We start from the raw sequence: 17,492 nt of genomic DNA, 5'->3' as shown, positions 1-17,492 counted from the left end.
TCAGAATATACCATAAGGACTTACACCTGTTGGGGGGGGGGGGGGGGGGGGGGGGGGGGTAGTACTTATTTGTTTATGGGGTGATGAAAAAGAGATAATGACAAAGTAGATTCAAAACCAAATGGTGTCCTACATTTCCGACTGCACATTATTATACAAAATAAGGCATTTCCTTTTGTGTATACCGCAAAGTCTTACACATGGTGACGAGTCCGCATCCTCATTTTCCTCAGTGAAGTCCGAGTACTGACATGGACCGACTATTTATGTGTAAAATATATATATATATATTTATAATTAAATGTCTTAAAACTTGAATAAAAATGTGGGGAAGAGTATAAGAGAGGTGCTCAAAGTTCACAATTAGAGCATAAATCACTCCATGACTTCGCTGGCTGCTATCGTGGTGACGAGCTGGAGGGGGATCTCGGCGTTGGCCAGGATGTCCTGGGCAGTGCTGGAACCCTGCTGGATGTTGGTGAGGATGAGCGTTAGTCCCGCCTGCTGTGGTGATGATGCTGTCTGAGGACCCCGCCGACTCCATCGAAGCCACCACCGCGCTACCAGAGTTCACGCCTTTTTTGTTCTGATGAGTTTTAATGTGCTTCGCCAGGTGGTCGCTCCGCATGAAGCGCTTTGGAGCATTCTGGACAGACAAACTTTTTTTTCACCTGCCAAATGCAGAGAAAACAAAAATGAAAAGTCTGGCTCTGAATATATTAGGAAAGGCTCAGTGTTGCTGTCAGACTGGAACATATGTTTCACATAACAGGAAACAAAGAAGCTGTCAGTTATTCCACTCACAACTCTTACTGAAATTAAATTTTAGGGATGATCTGGATTCTTAAACAAACACAAAAAATTTTGACAGACTTGCACCCATCTCAGACTGACTTTTGTACAAGCAAATGTGTCACTGTCACCCAATATACCTCTAAGAATCACATTGATCTCAACCAGGATCCACAATTTTTAACGGACACTTGCCAAATAGACTGGCCAATTTTCAACAATTTGAGTTGAATTCTCCTCTGTAAGTGAAGCCTTTACTGTAGTTACACTATGCCCTTGAAGTAATTTATCTGTGATGTTGCCAAGCACCTAAGACGGCTTTAAGTGTGACAGTCTGGCCCCTCGTAAAATGGAAATGGGTCACACTGATATCAGATCATCCAAATTGCACCACCAGGTGCTCTATCACACATTAGAATCAAAGTATATCTGGTCTGAACGCTGTCTTCTCCATTTTTATTATTTATTTGGGGGGGGGGGGGCTGTAACTTATACTCTAGTGCTACATAAATCTGGGAAAGAATCCCCCCAAGCACAGTAAATGGAACACATTGGCAAACAGGATGAATGATCCATATCATGACATACAAACCAACAATCAAATAACGCGGATCTATTTAGGCATACATAACATCCAACAATGCTCACTGCCCATCTTCTTTATTTTTAGAATTTAAAAGTCCTTGTTAAGTAACAGCATAGGCTGTGGTGCGAACATGTGGTACACCAGAGGAAATGCTTGCATTTCCACAGTGAGTTCCACGCACAGAAAAATGGTTTTGTCTTTATATACATTTTTTCCCTCTTCACAATGCATTTTTTTGACCAATGTGAATGTACTCCAGAAAACACAATACCTTCCACAGAAAAATAGCAGCAATCACACTTGACTTGTATTCATGCTCAGTAGAAAATGTAGAAGGTAGTAGAATGACATCCCACAGCGACAATAGAACTAAACTACACCCACACCTATGCCAACTAGAGATGCAAGCTCACGAGATAAACCCCCTACACACACACACACACACACACACACACACACACACACACGAGCAGCTTGCATGTATTACATATTGATGGTACTAAATCTTCTGTGGTGAAATAATGGAATTCAACTTTTTGTTCTCTGGTAGTGACAAATATAATGTATTAAAATCAACAACAGCAGCAAAGGTCTGAGTACCTCTCCTTCAAGACATCTGAGTGGAATTATTTTTGCTCCTGTACATCTTTACATGGTGTGCTACTTTGAACTCTATAAAGGGACTTAAGAGGAGTTGCCCTTACAAAGTCAGTATCATGCAGTATAATCCATCAATTGTCGCAAATGTCCAATGTCTCCCCTTAATAGTCAAACCAGAAAACTTTCCTTCGTTCACATCTTCACATGGTGTGCTACCATTGTGCGAAGTTAAAAGCCACTGGTTTATGGAGGAACTGCACTTTCAAGACTCACGGATATACCATACGAGCGGCTGGTGGACAGAGTGATTCTGTTTATACTGCTCAAATTTTGGTTTTGCAGGGGGTATAAAGATGTTTCATGATAAGAGTGTCAGCTATAATAACTTACTTGTGTGAAGCGCCTCTTGAGGCAACTTTGTTGCAATTTGGCACTATAGAAATGAAAATAAATTGAAATTAAACTTATTATTCTACAGATTAAAGCTGCAATGAGTCATTATTAATCAACTATTAAATTAATCAACAACTATTTGATAATCGATTCATCGCTTTGAGTCTTTTTTTAATATTCAAATTTCAGATTTCTAGTTCTTAAATGTGAATAATTTTGTGTATTTCACTAGGTTTTTTTTAAACCCCTCTCTGGTGGTAAAGTGATTATCTCTAGGTTGTGGACAAAACAAGACATTTGAAGGCATCATCTTGGGCTCACTTGATTGACAGATTTCATAATTTTATTTCTGAGCTTTCAGGGACCTAATAACAATCGCTTAATTGAGGAAGCAGTTAAGAATTAATCGATTATGGATTTTGCAGAGAGCAGTACTCTGAAAAGTCCAAAACAAATGGCCAAAAGTAGGGTTGCAACTAAAGATGATTTTCATAATTGATTAATTATTAACTATTTACTCAATGTGGACGAGAATATCAACTGTTCGCCTTTGTCCTTAGCTAAAAAATAAAAATAAATAAAACACACAAAAACAAAAACAACAACAACCTACAGAACAAAGTAACAAATCAGGTGAGGTAATAGAGGGCTGCACAACAGCTCAGGGTTAAATGGTCAATAAGATAAAAGAAGAAACTGAAATCAACACTCTTGGTCATTTGGAGCACACTGCCAGTAAACATAATCAATCAATCAATTTTTTTATATAGCACCAATCACAACAAATAGTTGCCCCAAGGCACTTTATATTGTAAGGCAAGGCCATACAATAATTATGTAAAACCCCAACGGTCAAAACGACCCCCTGTGAGCAAGCACTTGGCTACAGCGGGAAGGAAAAACTCCCTTTTAATAGGAAGAAACCTCCAGCAGAACCAGGCTCAGGGAGGGGCAGTCTTCTGCTGGGACTGGTTGGGGGCTGAGGGAGAGAACCAGGAAAAGACATGCTGTGGAGGGGAGCAGAGATCGATCACCAATGATTAAATGCAGAGTGGTGCATACAGAGCAAAATAGAGAAGAAGAAACAGTGCATCATGGGAACCCCCAGCAGTCTACGTCTATAGCAGCATAACTAAGGGATGGTTCAGGGTCACCTGATCCAGCCCTAACTATAAGCTTTAGCAAAAAGGAAAGTTTTAAGCCTAATCTTAAAAGTAGAGAGGGTGTCTGTCTCCCTGATCTGAATTGGGAGCTGGTTCCACAGGAGAGGAGCCTGAAAGCTGAAGGCTCTGCCTCCCATTCTACTCTTAAAACCCTAGGAACTACAAGTAAGCCTGCAGTCTGAGAGCGAAGCGCTCTATTGGGGTGATATGGTTACTACGAGGTCCCTAAGATAAGATGGGACCTGATTATTCAAAACTTTATAAGTAAGAAGAAGAATTTAAATTCTATTCTAGAATTAACAGGAAGCCAATGAAGAGAGGCCAATATGGGTGGAGATATGCTCACTCCTTCTAGTCCCCGTCAGTACTCTAGCTGCAGCATTTGAATTAACTGAAGGCTTTTTTAGGGAAACTTTTAGGACAACCTGATAATAATGAATTACAATAGTCCAGCCTAGAGGAAATAAATGCATGAATTAGTTTTTCAGCATCACTCTGAGACAAGACCTTTCTGATTTTAGAGATATTGCACAAATGCAAAAAAAACAGTCCTACATATTTGTTTTAATATGCGCTTTGAATGACATATCCTGATCAAAAATGACTCCAAGATTTCTCACAGTATTACTAGAGGTCAGGGTAATGCCATCCAGAGTAAGGATCTGGTTAGACACCATGTTTCTAAGATTTTGTGGGGCCAAGTACAATAACTTCAGTTTTATCTGAGTTTAAAAGCAGGAAATTGAGGTCATCCATGTCTTTATGTCTGTAGACAATCCTGCAGTTTAGCTAATTGGTGTGTGTCCTCTGGCTTCATGGATAGATAAATACAACTTCTATTTTTGTTTTAGTCAATAAAACAGCAAATAGACAGCAGAACAAAATGCTCAAACTGGTATTTAACTGGGGGTGGGGTGGGGGAAGAGAAATCCCAGTCTTTTGAATCTGGACATTTTCACAACGGGTTTTTCAAGCTCGCCTTGCACGCAAATGTCGTTATTCCTTACATGACTCATACTAGCGAGACACAAATTAACACATTTTGCTGATGTTTTCCTGATGTGCAAAGAGTAATGGAGCAGAAAGGGGCACCTGTGTGTGTTCTCCTGTGTCTCTGTAGCTCATCGCTGCGTGTGAACCTCTTCCCGCAAAACATCCAGCTGCAAACAAAAGGTCGCTCTCCTGAATGCCAGCGCAGATGTGCTCGCAGGTGGGATGTCTTTCCGTACACTTTCCCACAGCCTGCAATGTGGCAGATGTGCTGCTTCTTCTTGCCCATGCTGGAACCCCTGACAAACATGGACACGGTGGTTACAGTCACTGTGTGTTTATTTTCCCGTGTATAGCTGAAAAACCGGACTCGCGCCCACGCGGCACGCACGCCGTTTACTGTGAGCATTCAGGGCAAAGAGAACACATCAGACTGACTCACCTTCCTCCAGACTCTTTACAGTTGGGCAAGTGCACGCCACCCTGCGCAGCCTCTTGCCCTCCTGGCCAAACTGATCCTCCTCCTCCACCAGCCTCACTCTTAGGTGAGAGAGATCGCTGGCGTTTAGGGTGGAGTCACTGCCTCAGCTGCCAGTCCCCAGAGTCAGGCTCTTCTTTGATGCGAATGTCTGGGTGGCAAGAAAAGAGAAATTCTTGCAAATGTCAATGTGATACAAGACAGGCGTTGGAAATACATTTTGTCCCAGAATACAGAAGTGACCAATTTTCATATCCACAACAGGGTCTTTGATATATGTGATAAAAGCTGGAGAGTACCTAATGCAGGCAAACCGGTGCATGATATCACAAATGTAATTAAATCTGGCTCTGGCATCATGAAATTGAAGTTGCCGCTGTTTATGCCGCAATGCCTTTACGAAATGGCGCCTCCAAATTACGGAAGCACATGCTGTTTTGCTACAGTAATCTACAGTACTATGGAGTTTTATTTTGGTTAAAAGTTGGATTTCTTTTTTTTTTTTTTTTGAGAAATTAAGAGACCAGGAAGAGGAAAGAAAGAAATCCTCCAGGGAGAAATTAACTGTCAATGACAAGCAACAGTATTAGAGAAATGGGGCATCAACGACATCAATCCCTATGATTTGACAGCTCAAGACTGGAATTAAAGACCCTGATCTACGTACTACACCCACTTACATACACTGACATTTTAAATTACTTAGGTTTTTGGACTCAGTGTATACACACTGCATGTGACTTTACACACTTCATCCACAGTTAAGCCAACAAATTGCAAGAGCAAAGTCCGACTCACAAAAGGAAGCACTCCTCTTTTTGGCAAAATATCAAACCCAACAAAATGCAAAACTTTACAATACTCAGCAAAGTGATTGTGAACGTATCATCAGATCTGGGAGTATGTCTACCTCTTGAAAGCAGCCATCCATCTGCTGCAGACAGGCGGCCGTTATGAAATAAGATAACTGGACAGTGACACAATGTTGTAGTTGTGTATTTCTGTATGACTATAAATGGAACTGAAATGAAAGAGTCAAGATCTGCTTGAAGTCATGCTTTTCCACTTTGAAAAGGCAAGAAAAAAAAAATCTGATTCCATGTTTCAGCTTCCTCATGTAATGACTGTGTGTAACCTGACCAGTGGTGGGCACAGCTAACCAAAAAGTTAGCTTCGATAACAGCTAATCAGCTAATTGGCTAACTGAAAAGTTATCTTTTATAAAGCGAAACCGATAAACCACTCAAAAATTTATCAGAAGCTACAGCTAACTGATAACATTCAGTATTCGGTACACTTGCAACAACTACAAACAAGCTGATTTTGAGTTTTAACACCACGATCGCTTCTGGTAGCATCAAAGGCGACCACAGACCCAAACAACGAGTCAGCACTTCTGTTTTTGTGCGCCCTGCCCACTGCTGGAAGCTCCTGTTTACTACATATTTTGCAGCAGTGAAGCAGTTGAGAGGAGCTACAGAAGTGCCACCGTAAGGCAGTGGGCTTGGAAAATAAAGCAGTTTTGACTCATGGTTTTGATTAAAAAAAATAATCCAGCTAGGATAACTCCATTAATGTCAATTCTGTAATTTGTACAAAGTTAAAATATAACACACATCTTTTAATTTTAAATAATGCACTAATTCTGAAGTTATGTAACAAAGAGATGTCAAAGAGATTATGGGTAAATGAGCCTCCACTAACACTGATTGGTTGACTCATTCGTTCTATGTAAAAATCAAACGTTAATGTGACATGATGTGTGTGTTGGTATTTACATATGAATGTGCTTTTGTAAAATATGCCATTTTATTGACATGTTAAAAAAAGTCATTTGTAAAAGCCAAAAGTCAAGTGTGATTAGACAACCGTCTGATATAACCGGGGTCAAAATGCATAGAACACTGCTATCTACTGGTGCCCAGATGCTCAGACCCTTACCCATAATCCTTTGCATACCAGTTTTTTTTTTTTTTTTCACGTGCCAGACAGTTGTTGCGGTTTAAACAACAGAATCCACGATGACAATTGTAAGTGAACATTATACAACTAAAATGCACATTTTAAATTCTTTAGCAGCTGCAAGAGGCTGCAACAACTCTCAGGCATGCAAAGGATTATGGGATATCTCAATACTTAGGGCGAATACTGCCATGAACACTACTGGCCAGTAGAGACCGTGAAAACTTGCCAAAACAAATATTCCAAATAATCTGTGTGTTATGTTTAATCTGCGTGGAATTTAATAAACGCAAACCGGCGTCGGCCCCAGAGGGTTAAATGTGCAACTTTGAGCATTCAAATGTGGGTCTTTTAGACATACAATACATTTCAATACCTGACTTGAACAATTTCTGTTATTTATTCTCATACAAATAAAAATCCTTTAACAGTATACAAATAATGGATGTTTATGAGTTCAATGGTACAAATATTTCATGAGGTCAAAGCTGGAACATACCATTCAATGAGGTGAAGCTGAGTTGAATGTTTTTTTTTTCCACCTTTCCTCAAATTAAATATTCGTTCCATTGAAATAATGTAAAAATATTCATTATTTTATATAATGGCTAAAATAGATCCTTGTCATTTTATGTTTTATTAATTTATAAACAACAGAAAAGGGACTTACATTTTGGTGTTCCACTGCTGCGAAAGTCCAAATTGTAACGTGTAGTCCAGTGATGCTGTGCACTGACTTTGGACTTCCATAAAACAAAAAAGACTTTGTGTAGTTCCTCAGTCCAGCCAAAAATCATGTCAGTGTTTCATGTGATCAGCGCTTGTGCGTGCATGTACTACCAAAAAAAAAAAAAAGACTGTACATCCTCAGTGCAGCAAAACAACAACAAAAATCACATCAGAAATTAGTCCAGCTTTTCATTCCAACTTCATGCTAACAGACTCCAGACAACACAGCGGATTTGTTTGGGGTGTGTGTGTGTGCGTGCACGCATGGGCACAAGGATGTGCATGATCACGTGCCTGTGTGGGCAGAGTGCAACGGTACCAAATGTATCGAACCAAGCCGCACTTTAAATGCAATACAACACAAATGGATGAATTAATCCATGTCATGTGACATACAAAGCACCAATCAAATGACAAGGATCCACTCAGCCGTATATAAAACCCATTATTCATTAAAACAGCATACTGTTTATGTCATGGAGTGCTTGGGGGGGGGGTAGCACATCAAACAACGACACATCCTGATCACGTGGGCTGGCTCTGTGGTTGGCATGAAGCTGGACTCTGGTGACAGTGGCAGAGAACACTGGACAAACTGCTGGACATTATGGGCGATGCCAGTCACCCTCTGCACACCATCATCAGCAACCAGAGGAACCTCTTCAGCCACAGACTGCTCCTTCCCAAGTGCAGGACCAACAGACTGAAAAACTCCTTTGTCCCTCAGGCCATCAGACTATACAACTCCTCATTCGAAGGGGAGGGCAGGAGTAACAGGAAGACATGGGACAGGAATGAGAGGAACAGCAGCAGCCAAGCAAGGAGTGAGGAGTATTTCTGGTATTTAATTTGTATTTACATTTTGCAAAGTTTTATACTTCTACTTCTGATACTGTGTGCTTCTTACTCTGTGTGCTGCTATACAATGCTACTAGAATGTCAATTTCCCCAAGGGATTCTTCCCAAGGGGTTAATGAATTGCTATCTAATCTAATCGGATGGGGGGGGCAGTAATGAAAATAATCCGTAGTTGCAGCCCTACTTCACACTCAATTAGCCATATTGTTCCTACTGTAAACATGATGTACAGTAGATTATCCATTTTGACCTAGACACTATTCTGTGGAATGACACTTTGCAACTCAATGTTTCAGCTGTACACTTTGTAGTAAATATACAGACATTTGTTGCACTTTGCTAAATATCTACTCTGTTCAATAAGAAGTCAAAGGACTTTGATGTTAAAATCCAAGTTTACATAGTACTTTATGATTTTAATTTATCAATTGCATTTTATTTTCTTGTACAAATGTCTGAAAACAGGCTAGCTGCTGTATGGAACAGTTAATTCAAAAAAGAGAGAGAGAGACTGTACCTCCAGAAGAGTCTGTGTTTCCTTCCTGTTGAGTCACAGAGTTGACGGTCACTGTCTGCAGGTTGGGAATATGTCCTGTGCCGATGCTGACTGGACTAGAACCCAGAGACAGGGTTTGGACGGGAGCCAGAGTTATCTGCTGTGGTGGTGTAGTGGGCAGCTGGAGGTTCTGCAGGTTCTGCACACCCTGCACTTGGAAAGTCTGCCACTGTATTTGACCCGAAGGAGTGACGGTCTGTGCTTGGATGATGAAGGTTCCTGGGTTGATCAGCTGCACATTTTGCAGACTCTGTCCATCTGCAGCCACTGACTGGACCACCTGACCATTGCTGGTGTGAACAGGCACTTGCTGCAGATGGATGACGGGCTGAGCTGAGGATGCCTGCAGGCTCTGCTCTTGATTCTGTTGGATAAAGCCTTCCTGTGCACCAGAACTTGAGTCAGCTTGCTCCGGAGCCACTGATGAAAGCGAAGTGTTCTGTGTCAGCAGACCTGATTCATTTGCTGGATCATGCAGCTGAGAGGAAGAAGTTGGCACAAATATCTCCGGATTTGCATTTGAGCCACTTACTGATAATGTCTGTGAGAGGTGATCATCCATCTTCGCCAGGCTATCTGTGCCATCCTCAGGCTGACTAGCCATAATTAGCTGGCCATCAGCAGTGACTCCTGTTGCTATAGTCTGAGCTCCAGACAAGCTAAGGGAGTCCAAGTCCACACTGTTAATAGGAACGAATGTAATGTTCCCGGGCAAACCCACAGGCACATTAGTGACAACCTGACCCTGGCTACTGAAGGTGGAGCTACCAATAGGAACCCCCTGGATCTGCTGGATGTTACCAGTCTGTGAGATGAAGTTGTTGTTATTAAGGATGTTTGCAGCTGATGTCACACTAAGAGTCTGGCCACCATCCGGCAAGATCTGAATTTGTCCTGTGGCATCTTGACTCAGAGTGGCACCTTCCACAGCAGACGAGAGAAGCTTAGCTGTCCATCTGCTGTCTGAATCTGAGGAATTACTTGGTACTGAATGTTAGGCACTGAATTGGCAGAGGAAGAGTCTGTTCCAGATGTCACAAAGATGGGCTGACTCTGTAAGTTCTGGAGAGGAAGAACATATTGTCCATTTGATGTTAGAATTCCTTGACTCTGGATCTGCATCAATCCAGGCTGATCCTTTTCTGCTGCTGTTGCAGTCAACACCTCCCACTTATCAGTCCCAGTCAGCGGTGTAGGCACGGGATCTGTTGTCTGCAAAAGAAAACAAGTGACATTAGCAAAAAAATAAAAAGTGTGTCAGTTGTTTTGCACATACTCTATCTCCCTGGTAAAATTCAGCACTAATCCAAGGGTGTGATTCTTCCTGTAGTTGTAAACCTGTTGTGTTTTCATCAATTTTAGAGTCAGTAATTTATTTAACAATACTACATTCCTGGAGTTACGCACACTGACAGGTAGCTCATTGACTGTGCAGTACTGTTGGTTCCTTCTTGGATTATCAGTACTGCACAAACCTCAGGGATTTTTTTTAAGGATAACAAGTCAAGCTGCACCTCAGTGGATTTGAAGGCTTCATTTATCTTCTCTGACAGCCAGGAAGAGCTTAGATTGAAATAGTTGGTTCAAAGCATTTGTTGAGGCTAGAAGTGGATTTAAACTGTCATAAGTAATTGTGAGAGGACAACGAACTGATGATTTCTCACGTTGTTTCTGTCCGATACCCACAACAACCCAGTGCTGCTGCGTAACAAGGAACACACTGCATTGTCAAAATGTGCATCACTACAAAGAATGATAAAGAATCTCTTTCAAAATGTTGGTACCTCACTGTGTGGAACAGAACTTTAATCTTGCTGTATGCAGAATAAATAAAATGTCAAAAGCTAAACAGCATCTGTTTGGAAAAACTGTGTGTAATCCCACAAGGTGCTCTTTGGTATAGAGGTAATCAGTAATTGGTTAAAAAAACACTCAAATAAATAACAATATAAATACGAGGTCTGTTAGAAAAGTATCCGACCTTTTTATTTTTTGCAAAAGTCATATGGATTTGAATCACGTGTGATTGCATCAGCCAAGCTTGAACCTTCGTGCGCATGCGTGAGTTTTTCACGCCTGTCGGTTGCGTCATTCACCTGTAAGCAGGCTTTGTGTGGGGCTAGTGGTCCACCCCTCTCGTCAGATTTTTATTGCGAATAAATGTCTGAACGATTTGGAGCTTGCTGCATCAAATTTTTCCAGAAACTGTGAGAGACCTCCAGGTGGACACCATTCGGAAAATTCAGATGGCTTTCAGGGACAATTTTATGGGGACTACACAGATTAAGGAGTGCTCCAGCCGGTTTAAAGACTGCCCACAGCGTCTGAGAGCGCGGCACACTCCGAGCGCCGATCGACAGGCTGACACCCCGCTGAAACAACCAGATCATTTCCAACATGAAGGCTTTGTTGATCCGGGACGTCGTCTGACTTCCACAAAAATGGCAGGAGACCTGGACATCAGTACTTTTTCGGCACATTCCACTGTTACAGCAGTTTTTTTCATGGAAAGAGAAGCGGAGGGATGCGCCACAGAGCCGCGAATGGCGGGACAAAAGCACCTCCGTGTTGGTCTCACAGGACGGCTTTCAGATGGCTTTCGGTGGCTTTTCAGTCGTGCGACTATCCGAGAAATTGTGCATGAGCTGGACATGCCAGAACATGTCCTGTGAGGCTTCATCGCGACGCTCGGAATTCCTCCGCTCTTTCCATGACAAAAACTCCTGTAACAGTGGAATGTGCCGTTCATTTCCACACTGGACGCTGTGTTGATCCGGGACGTCGTCTGACTTCCACAGGAATTGCGGAAGACGTGGACATCTGCACTTTTCGGCACATTGAGACAGACGTGCGGAGGAATTCCGCGCGTCGCGGTGGAGCCGCATGGCGCAAAGCAATGCCGCGATGAAGCCTCACAGGACATGTTCTGGCATGTCCAGCTCATGCACAATTTCTCGGATAGTCACATGACTGAAAAGCCACCGAAAGCCGTCTGAAAGCTATCCTGTGAGACCAACACGGAGGTGGTTTTGTCCCGCGCCATTCGCGGCTCTGTGGCGCATCCCTCCGCTTCTCTTTCCATGAAAAAAACTCCTGTAACAGTGGAATGTGCCGAAAAAGTCTTGATGTCCACGTCTTCTGCCATTTTTGAGGAAGACAGACGACGTCCCGGATCAACAAAGCCTTCACGTTGGAAATGATCTGGTTGTTTCAGCGGGGTGTCAGCCTGTCGATCGGCGCTTGGAGTGCGCCGCGCTGTCAGACGCTGTGGGCAGTCTTTAAACCGGCTGGAGCACTCCTTAATCTGTGTAATCCCCATAAAATTGTCCCTGAAAGCCATCTGAATTTTCCGAATGGTGTCCACCTGGCTGTCTCTCACAGTTTCTGGAAAAATTTGATGCAGCAAAGCTCCAAATCGTTCAGACATTTATTCGCAATAAAAATCCGACAAGAGGGGTGGACCACTGCTCACACAAAGCCTGCTCACAGGTGAATGATGCAACCAATAGGCGTGAAAAACTCACGCATGCGCACGAAGGTTCAAGCTTGGCTGATGCAATCACACGTGATTCAAATCCATATGGTCTTTGCAAAAATAAAAAGGTCGGATACTTTTCTAACAGACCTCATACATTTATAATAAATAATATAACTATAATACAAGTGGCATCTAGATACTACATCCCATACAGATGAGAACAAAATTATTAGCCCCTATAATATTTAAATTTTTTTCAAAATTTTCCCAAGTGCTTATTTAAGAAAGCATTTTTAAAACATCCTAGTTTATTTTGGATGCTTACATTATTTTACTTTGCACAAAGAAACAAAATTATTTCACAAAAACTACCAGGGTTAAAAAATGATTAGTCACCTTAAGAACTGACATTTTGTTGAACCGTAGCACAAACTACTGTTGTGCAATGATGTGCTTTAATTTTGTAATGCTCAAAGCTTGTGAAATCAAGTTAAAACTGAGGGGTATCTTCCAATGTACACACGGTAAAAACGTCAGTAAGGGTTCGAGTTGTCACTTGAGAAAGCATCATACTAAAAACAAAATAATCATTTTAGACTTGAGAAAAAGAACTGTTGATGATCACAAAGAAGGAGAAGGATATACAACGTTATCGTAGTGTTGCAAAGAGTCAAGAAGTGGAGTGAGAAGTGTCATCAAGAAATGCAAAGAGAGCCACACAGTACAGAACAAGCCTGGCAGAGGTAGGAAGTGAAAGGTTTCAAAGACTCTGGAGAAAAAATTAGTGAGAGATGTGTCTAAAGACCCTAGAACTGCCAAGACACTAGTGAATGACTTAACCAAGTTGGGAATTGTAGTCTCAAAGAAGACAATCACTAGAACCCACGACAAGAATGAACTGTGAGGTTGCAGACCAACAAGAACTCCACTTCTGCAGTAGAGACACCTTCAAGCAAGACTGAAGTATGCCTTCAGGACAACCTGGAAAAGATTATTCACACTGGAAATGTGTTCTTTGGTCCGATGAGACAAAACTAGAGTTCTTTGGCCACAGGGACAGTGCTTATGTTTGGAGAGAGAAAGAAGAGAAGTATAACCCAAGGAACAGAGTCCCCACAGTGAAACACGGCAGTGGGAGTGTTATGCTGGGAGATGCTTTACTGCGTCTGGAACTGGGAATCTCCTCAAGGTGGAAGGAATCATGAAGAAAGAAGGATATGTCAAGACTTTGAAAAAAACCCTCAAGCAGTCAGCAGCAAAATGGTCTGGGTCTTCACTTTGTCTTCCAAAGACAAAGACCCAATACATAGGCCATTCCTGCTGAAGCACTACCTCCAGAAGATCAAAGTAAATGTTACTGACTGGCCTGCACAAAGCCCTGACTTGAATCCCATTGAAAATGTGTGGGAGGAACGGGATGGGACTGAAGACCAAGTTCCATGCCAGAAGACCATCAAACCTGGAGGAGTATGAGAGATTTGGCAAAAAAGAATGGACTGGGATTCCTCAGGAGTCATGGCAGAAAGTTATTGAAAACTACAACAAAAGGCTGTTAACCAGCAAAAAGGACACACAATTGCCTATTGGCATCAGAGGGGCTAATAATTTTGATCCTGGAATTTTATGGTTTTTGTGAAATAACTTTATTTCTGTGTGCAAAATGAAATAATGTAAGCATGCAAAATAAAACTAGGATGTTTAGAAATGCTGTGTTGTAAATTCCTTGCTCTGTTAAAAAGCAATTTAGGAAAATTTTGATGAAAAATTTCAATTTAATGGGGGGAGGGGCCACTTATAATTTTGTCCTAATCTGTAACTGTCATTTTTTAAAAATATATAGATGTTTTGCCAAGCATTAGGGCCCCTTCACACATAGTATGAATGTGGTCGAACTGCGCATGAAGTGCGCATGAAGCAGGAATCGTATGCAATATGTGTAAGATCGTAGCTGCTTCCAATGCCTCGTACACTTGTTACTACAACTATCTGCACACAGTGGCTGAAAGACAGAGTGTGCCCCATGAGAACCCATTCGATCCCTCTCGCGGTTACATATCTTGCAGCTGATCGCACTGTGGTCCCGCGTGCACGAGACCGTCGCAGCAGCACGTTCACGCCTGCCCGTCGGCTCAATGTTTTCGTGGTTTCATATGAGCTGTTCCACCATGATTCGCCCTAACTTGTACTTATTCGGACTATGTGTGAAGGGACCCTTAGCGATGTTAATAAAGACATTATATATATATATATTTATACATTACCTCAAGAATGCCTTAGCTTATTTTTTTTTTGATCTATGCAAGGTTTCAACTTTTTGTCTTGCCTTACAAAAACAACAATAATACATGATCTGATAAACTACAGAGCTCCTCTTCTGATTGCTTTCCAAACTTCTATTTTTTTTATTGCACCTTATCAAACATTCAACGCAATTAATTTAAGACATAAAATGTTTCTAAAAATATTACTTGCTGTGACAATGTAGCTTGAGTTACAGAATTACTGCAAGCTTACAGTGATACAAGCCAATAACTACTGAGCACAGGGGCTTGCCAATACATTTAACATGTAAGTGCATTAGAGCAACTGACTGCATTTGGGGTAGCATCCTATTGTAATGCCAGAATTCCATGACCGTAACGCCATGAAAACAAGAACAACATTAAGTACCACCCACCACTATTCCTGCTTGGGACTGAATGATCTGCAAAACAAGGCTTGACGTCAGATGTAGTATTATTAAATCTAGCAGAGGTGCCGACTTACCATACTCACCAGCACCTCTATCCACCTCTGATGACGGTGACGTGACCTTAGTGCAGGTGGTGGCTAGCAGGTCAAGAGATGACAGCCGAGTGTCCTACCCGCAACAAGCCAGTTTAAAAGGAAGAAAGTGGGTGGCCATTAGTCTAGGCCACAAAGTAATTTTAACTCATCTCTAAATAGCAAAGTATGAATTTAGAAGACTAAAGGATTTTTGCATTTGAGCCCCTCTGGCAGCATGTTCCCCCAGGAAGTATCCTGCATCCATCATGACCTAGCAACAGTTCAAATATTTCTGTTCAGATTTGGCACATATAGGCCTTTTATCCTACATGTCAGCATATATAGGCATTTAATCCGAATGAAAGAGGAGGGTTTAGGTTGTAGCCTGAGAAGAAAAACTGCTGTGGTGGATATTTGTGATAACCACAAACAAAATTCCTTCGGTACTAAATCCAATAAAATTACTTCACATAAAAAAAAAATAAAAATAAATAAATATATGAATAAAAAAGGAAAATGACTCCCCTGGAGGCTATCACAAGTTTGCAAGCAAAACTAGTTCTGCAATTTTTTTTTTTTTAACACAAAAACTGATGCATGTAACTGCCAACAAAGTTGCTCCCAGGTATTGGTTGCATCCAGGCATTTGCTTATTTTCATATACTGTGTAGATTATAGGTCCAGTATGAAAAATCTAAAAATATTAGATTCATACTCCAAATTGGTTTCCTTCCAGAACTTCCAAAAAGGGGGCATGGCACTTGCACCAACATATTTTCTTGCAAACTTTGAAGGATACTACCTCTAAAGGTATAATGACTAGATAAACAGATACTGATGTCTTCCCAGGGGCCTTTCCACCTGTACCTATTGTCAATTTTACACCTAATGAAAGGTTCTTTGGTTGTATAGTTTTCAATTTATCGATGTTCAAAGAACATTCTTTTAAACCACAAATCTATTTTCCAAGTACCTTGCCTGACATACCTAGTCTCTGTTGAAAGAAAAGAATGTGATTTCAAACGTATCCTGTGATGACATCATTTGAATGCAGGAATAAGTATCCTGAATTATTTGTAATATGGAGAAAATTTGGCTCAAAGTAGGGCCGACCCCCAAAATGCCCTTTTTGGGGGGCCTTAATGGTCAGGAAAAACAGTTAATTTGAATGAAAAATAATTCCTAAATGGCTAGGTACTGACTGGTTACACCAAGTTTAACAGATTGAACACATTTAATGTGTGGTGAATTACAGTCAGGTCCATAAGTAGCTGGAAAGTGACCATTTTAGGTATTTGGCCTCTGCACACCACCACGAAGGAATATAAATTTAACAAGATGTGCTTGTAGCATCATTTAATACAAGGGAGTGGACAAAGGCATATTCACCACTTAGGAATTACAGCTATCCATTTACATAGTTCCTCCTTTTCAGAGACCATAAGTAATGGGACAAAGTAAATATAAGTAGTATTTCTGAAAAAAATAACCTTTTACAGTCAGTTTTCTTCAGACATGTTAGGGGAGGGATACATGAACACTTCCAAGTCACTGAATTTATCTTGGAGGACTTCATTTATCAGCAACAAACAAATAGTACAGGTACTGTATGGTCAATCTGACTAGAATATGTGTAGATCAGAAGATTTTCAAACATGGAAACAGATCAAATCCAGGCTTGACTATCTGATGTGTTTTTGTGGCAAACTAGAGATAAAATTTAATTTATTTTTGAAGAAAATTTTTCTCTGTGCCACTACACCATGAAGCTGTATAACTGCAGATGCAACACAAAAGTTGCACGAGTCACAATTTCTCCAATTACATCCGCAAAAGGCAACACCTTCAGAGTTGTCATGGGTGACTTTGACAGCACCACACTCTCTGTATTTCTTAGTCATTGAGATACTGTATTATGCAGAATGTATGTCGCACCTGCTAAAAAAAAATTCCTCTTGAGAAATCCAAACTGTAAGCCACACTGGAGTATAAGTGGCTCCCTTTTCTGTATTATCAACTCTTTAATTTGGGATTTTTGTGTACTGTTGTACTGTACTTTATTATTGTCATTTATTCTTTGATGAAGTAAGTCCCTTTGGCTTCTCCCTTTCTCACCCGAGGTGGCATCAGCTTTACACCGG

The 17,492-nt window shown here is 41.2% G+C and overlaps 1 protein-coding gene across 1 annotated transcript; it reads right to left on the bottom strand.

Moving 5' to 3' along the window:
* Positions 1–281: 281 nt before the first annotated feature.
* Positions 282–10,328, bottom strand: sp3a (sp3a transcription factor; the record flags this gene model as incomplete). The annotated part of the gene is given in 9 exon segments (XM_034186011.1): positions 282–492; positions 494–637; positions 639–667; positions 4,624–4,823; positions 4,967–4,988; positions 4,991–5,108; positions 5,110–5,153; positions 9,069–10,044; positions 10,047–10,328. Coding segments are annotated over 9 exon segments (1,932 nt in total), but the record flags the coding sequence as incomplete, so codon positions are not given.
* Positions 10,329–17,492: the final 7,164 nt, after the last annotated feature.

Source organism: Thalassophryne amazonica, chromosome 14 (assembly GCF_902500255.1).
Source record: "Thalassophryne amazonica chromosome 14, fThaAma1.1, whole genome shotgun sequence".
Lineage (NCBI taxonomy): Eukaryota > Metazoa > Chordata > Actinopteri > Batrachoidiformes > Batrachoididae > Thalassophryne > Thalassophryne amazonica.
This window is presented reverse-complemented; position numbering and strand designations above follow the sequence as displayed.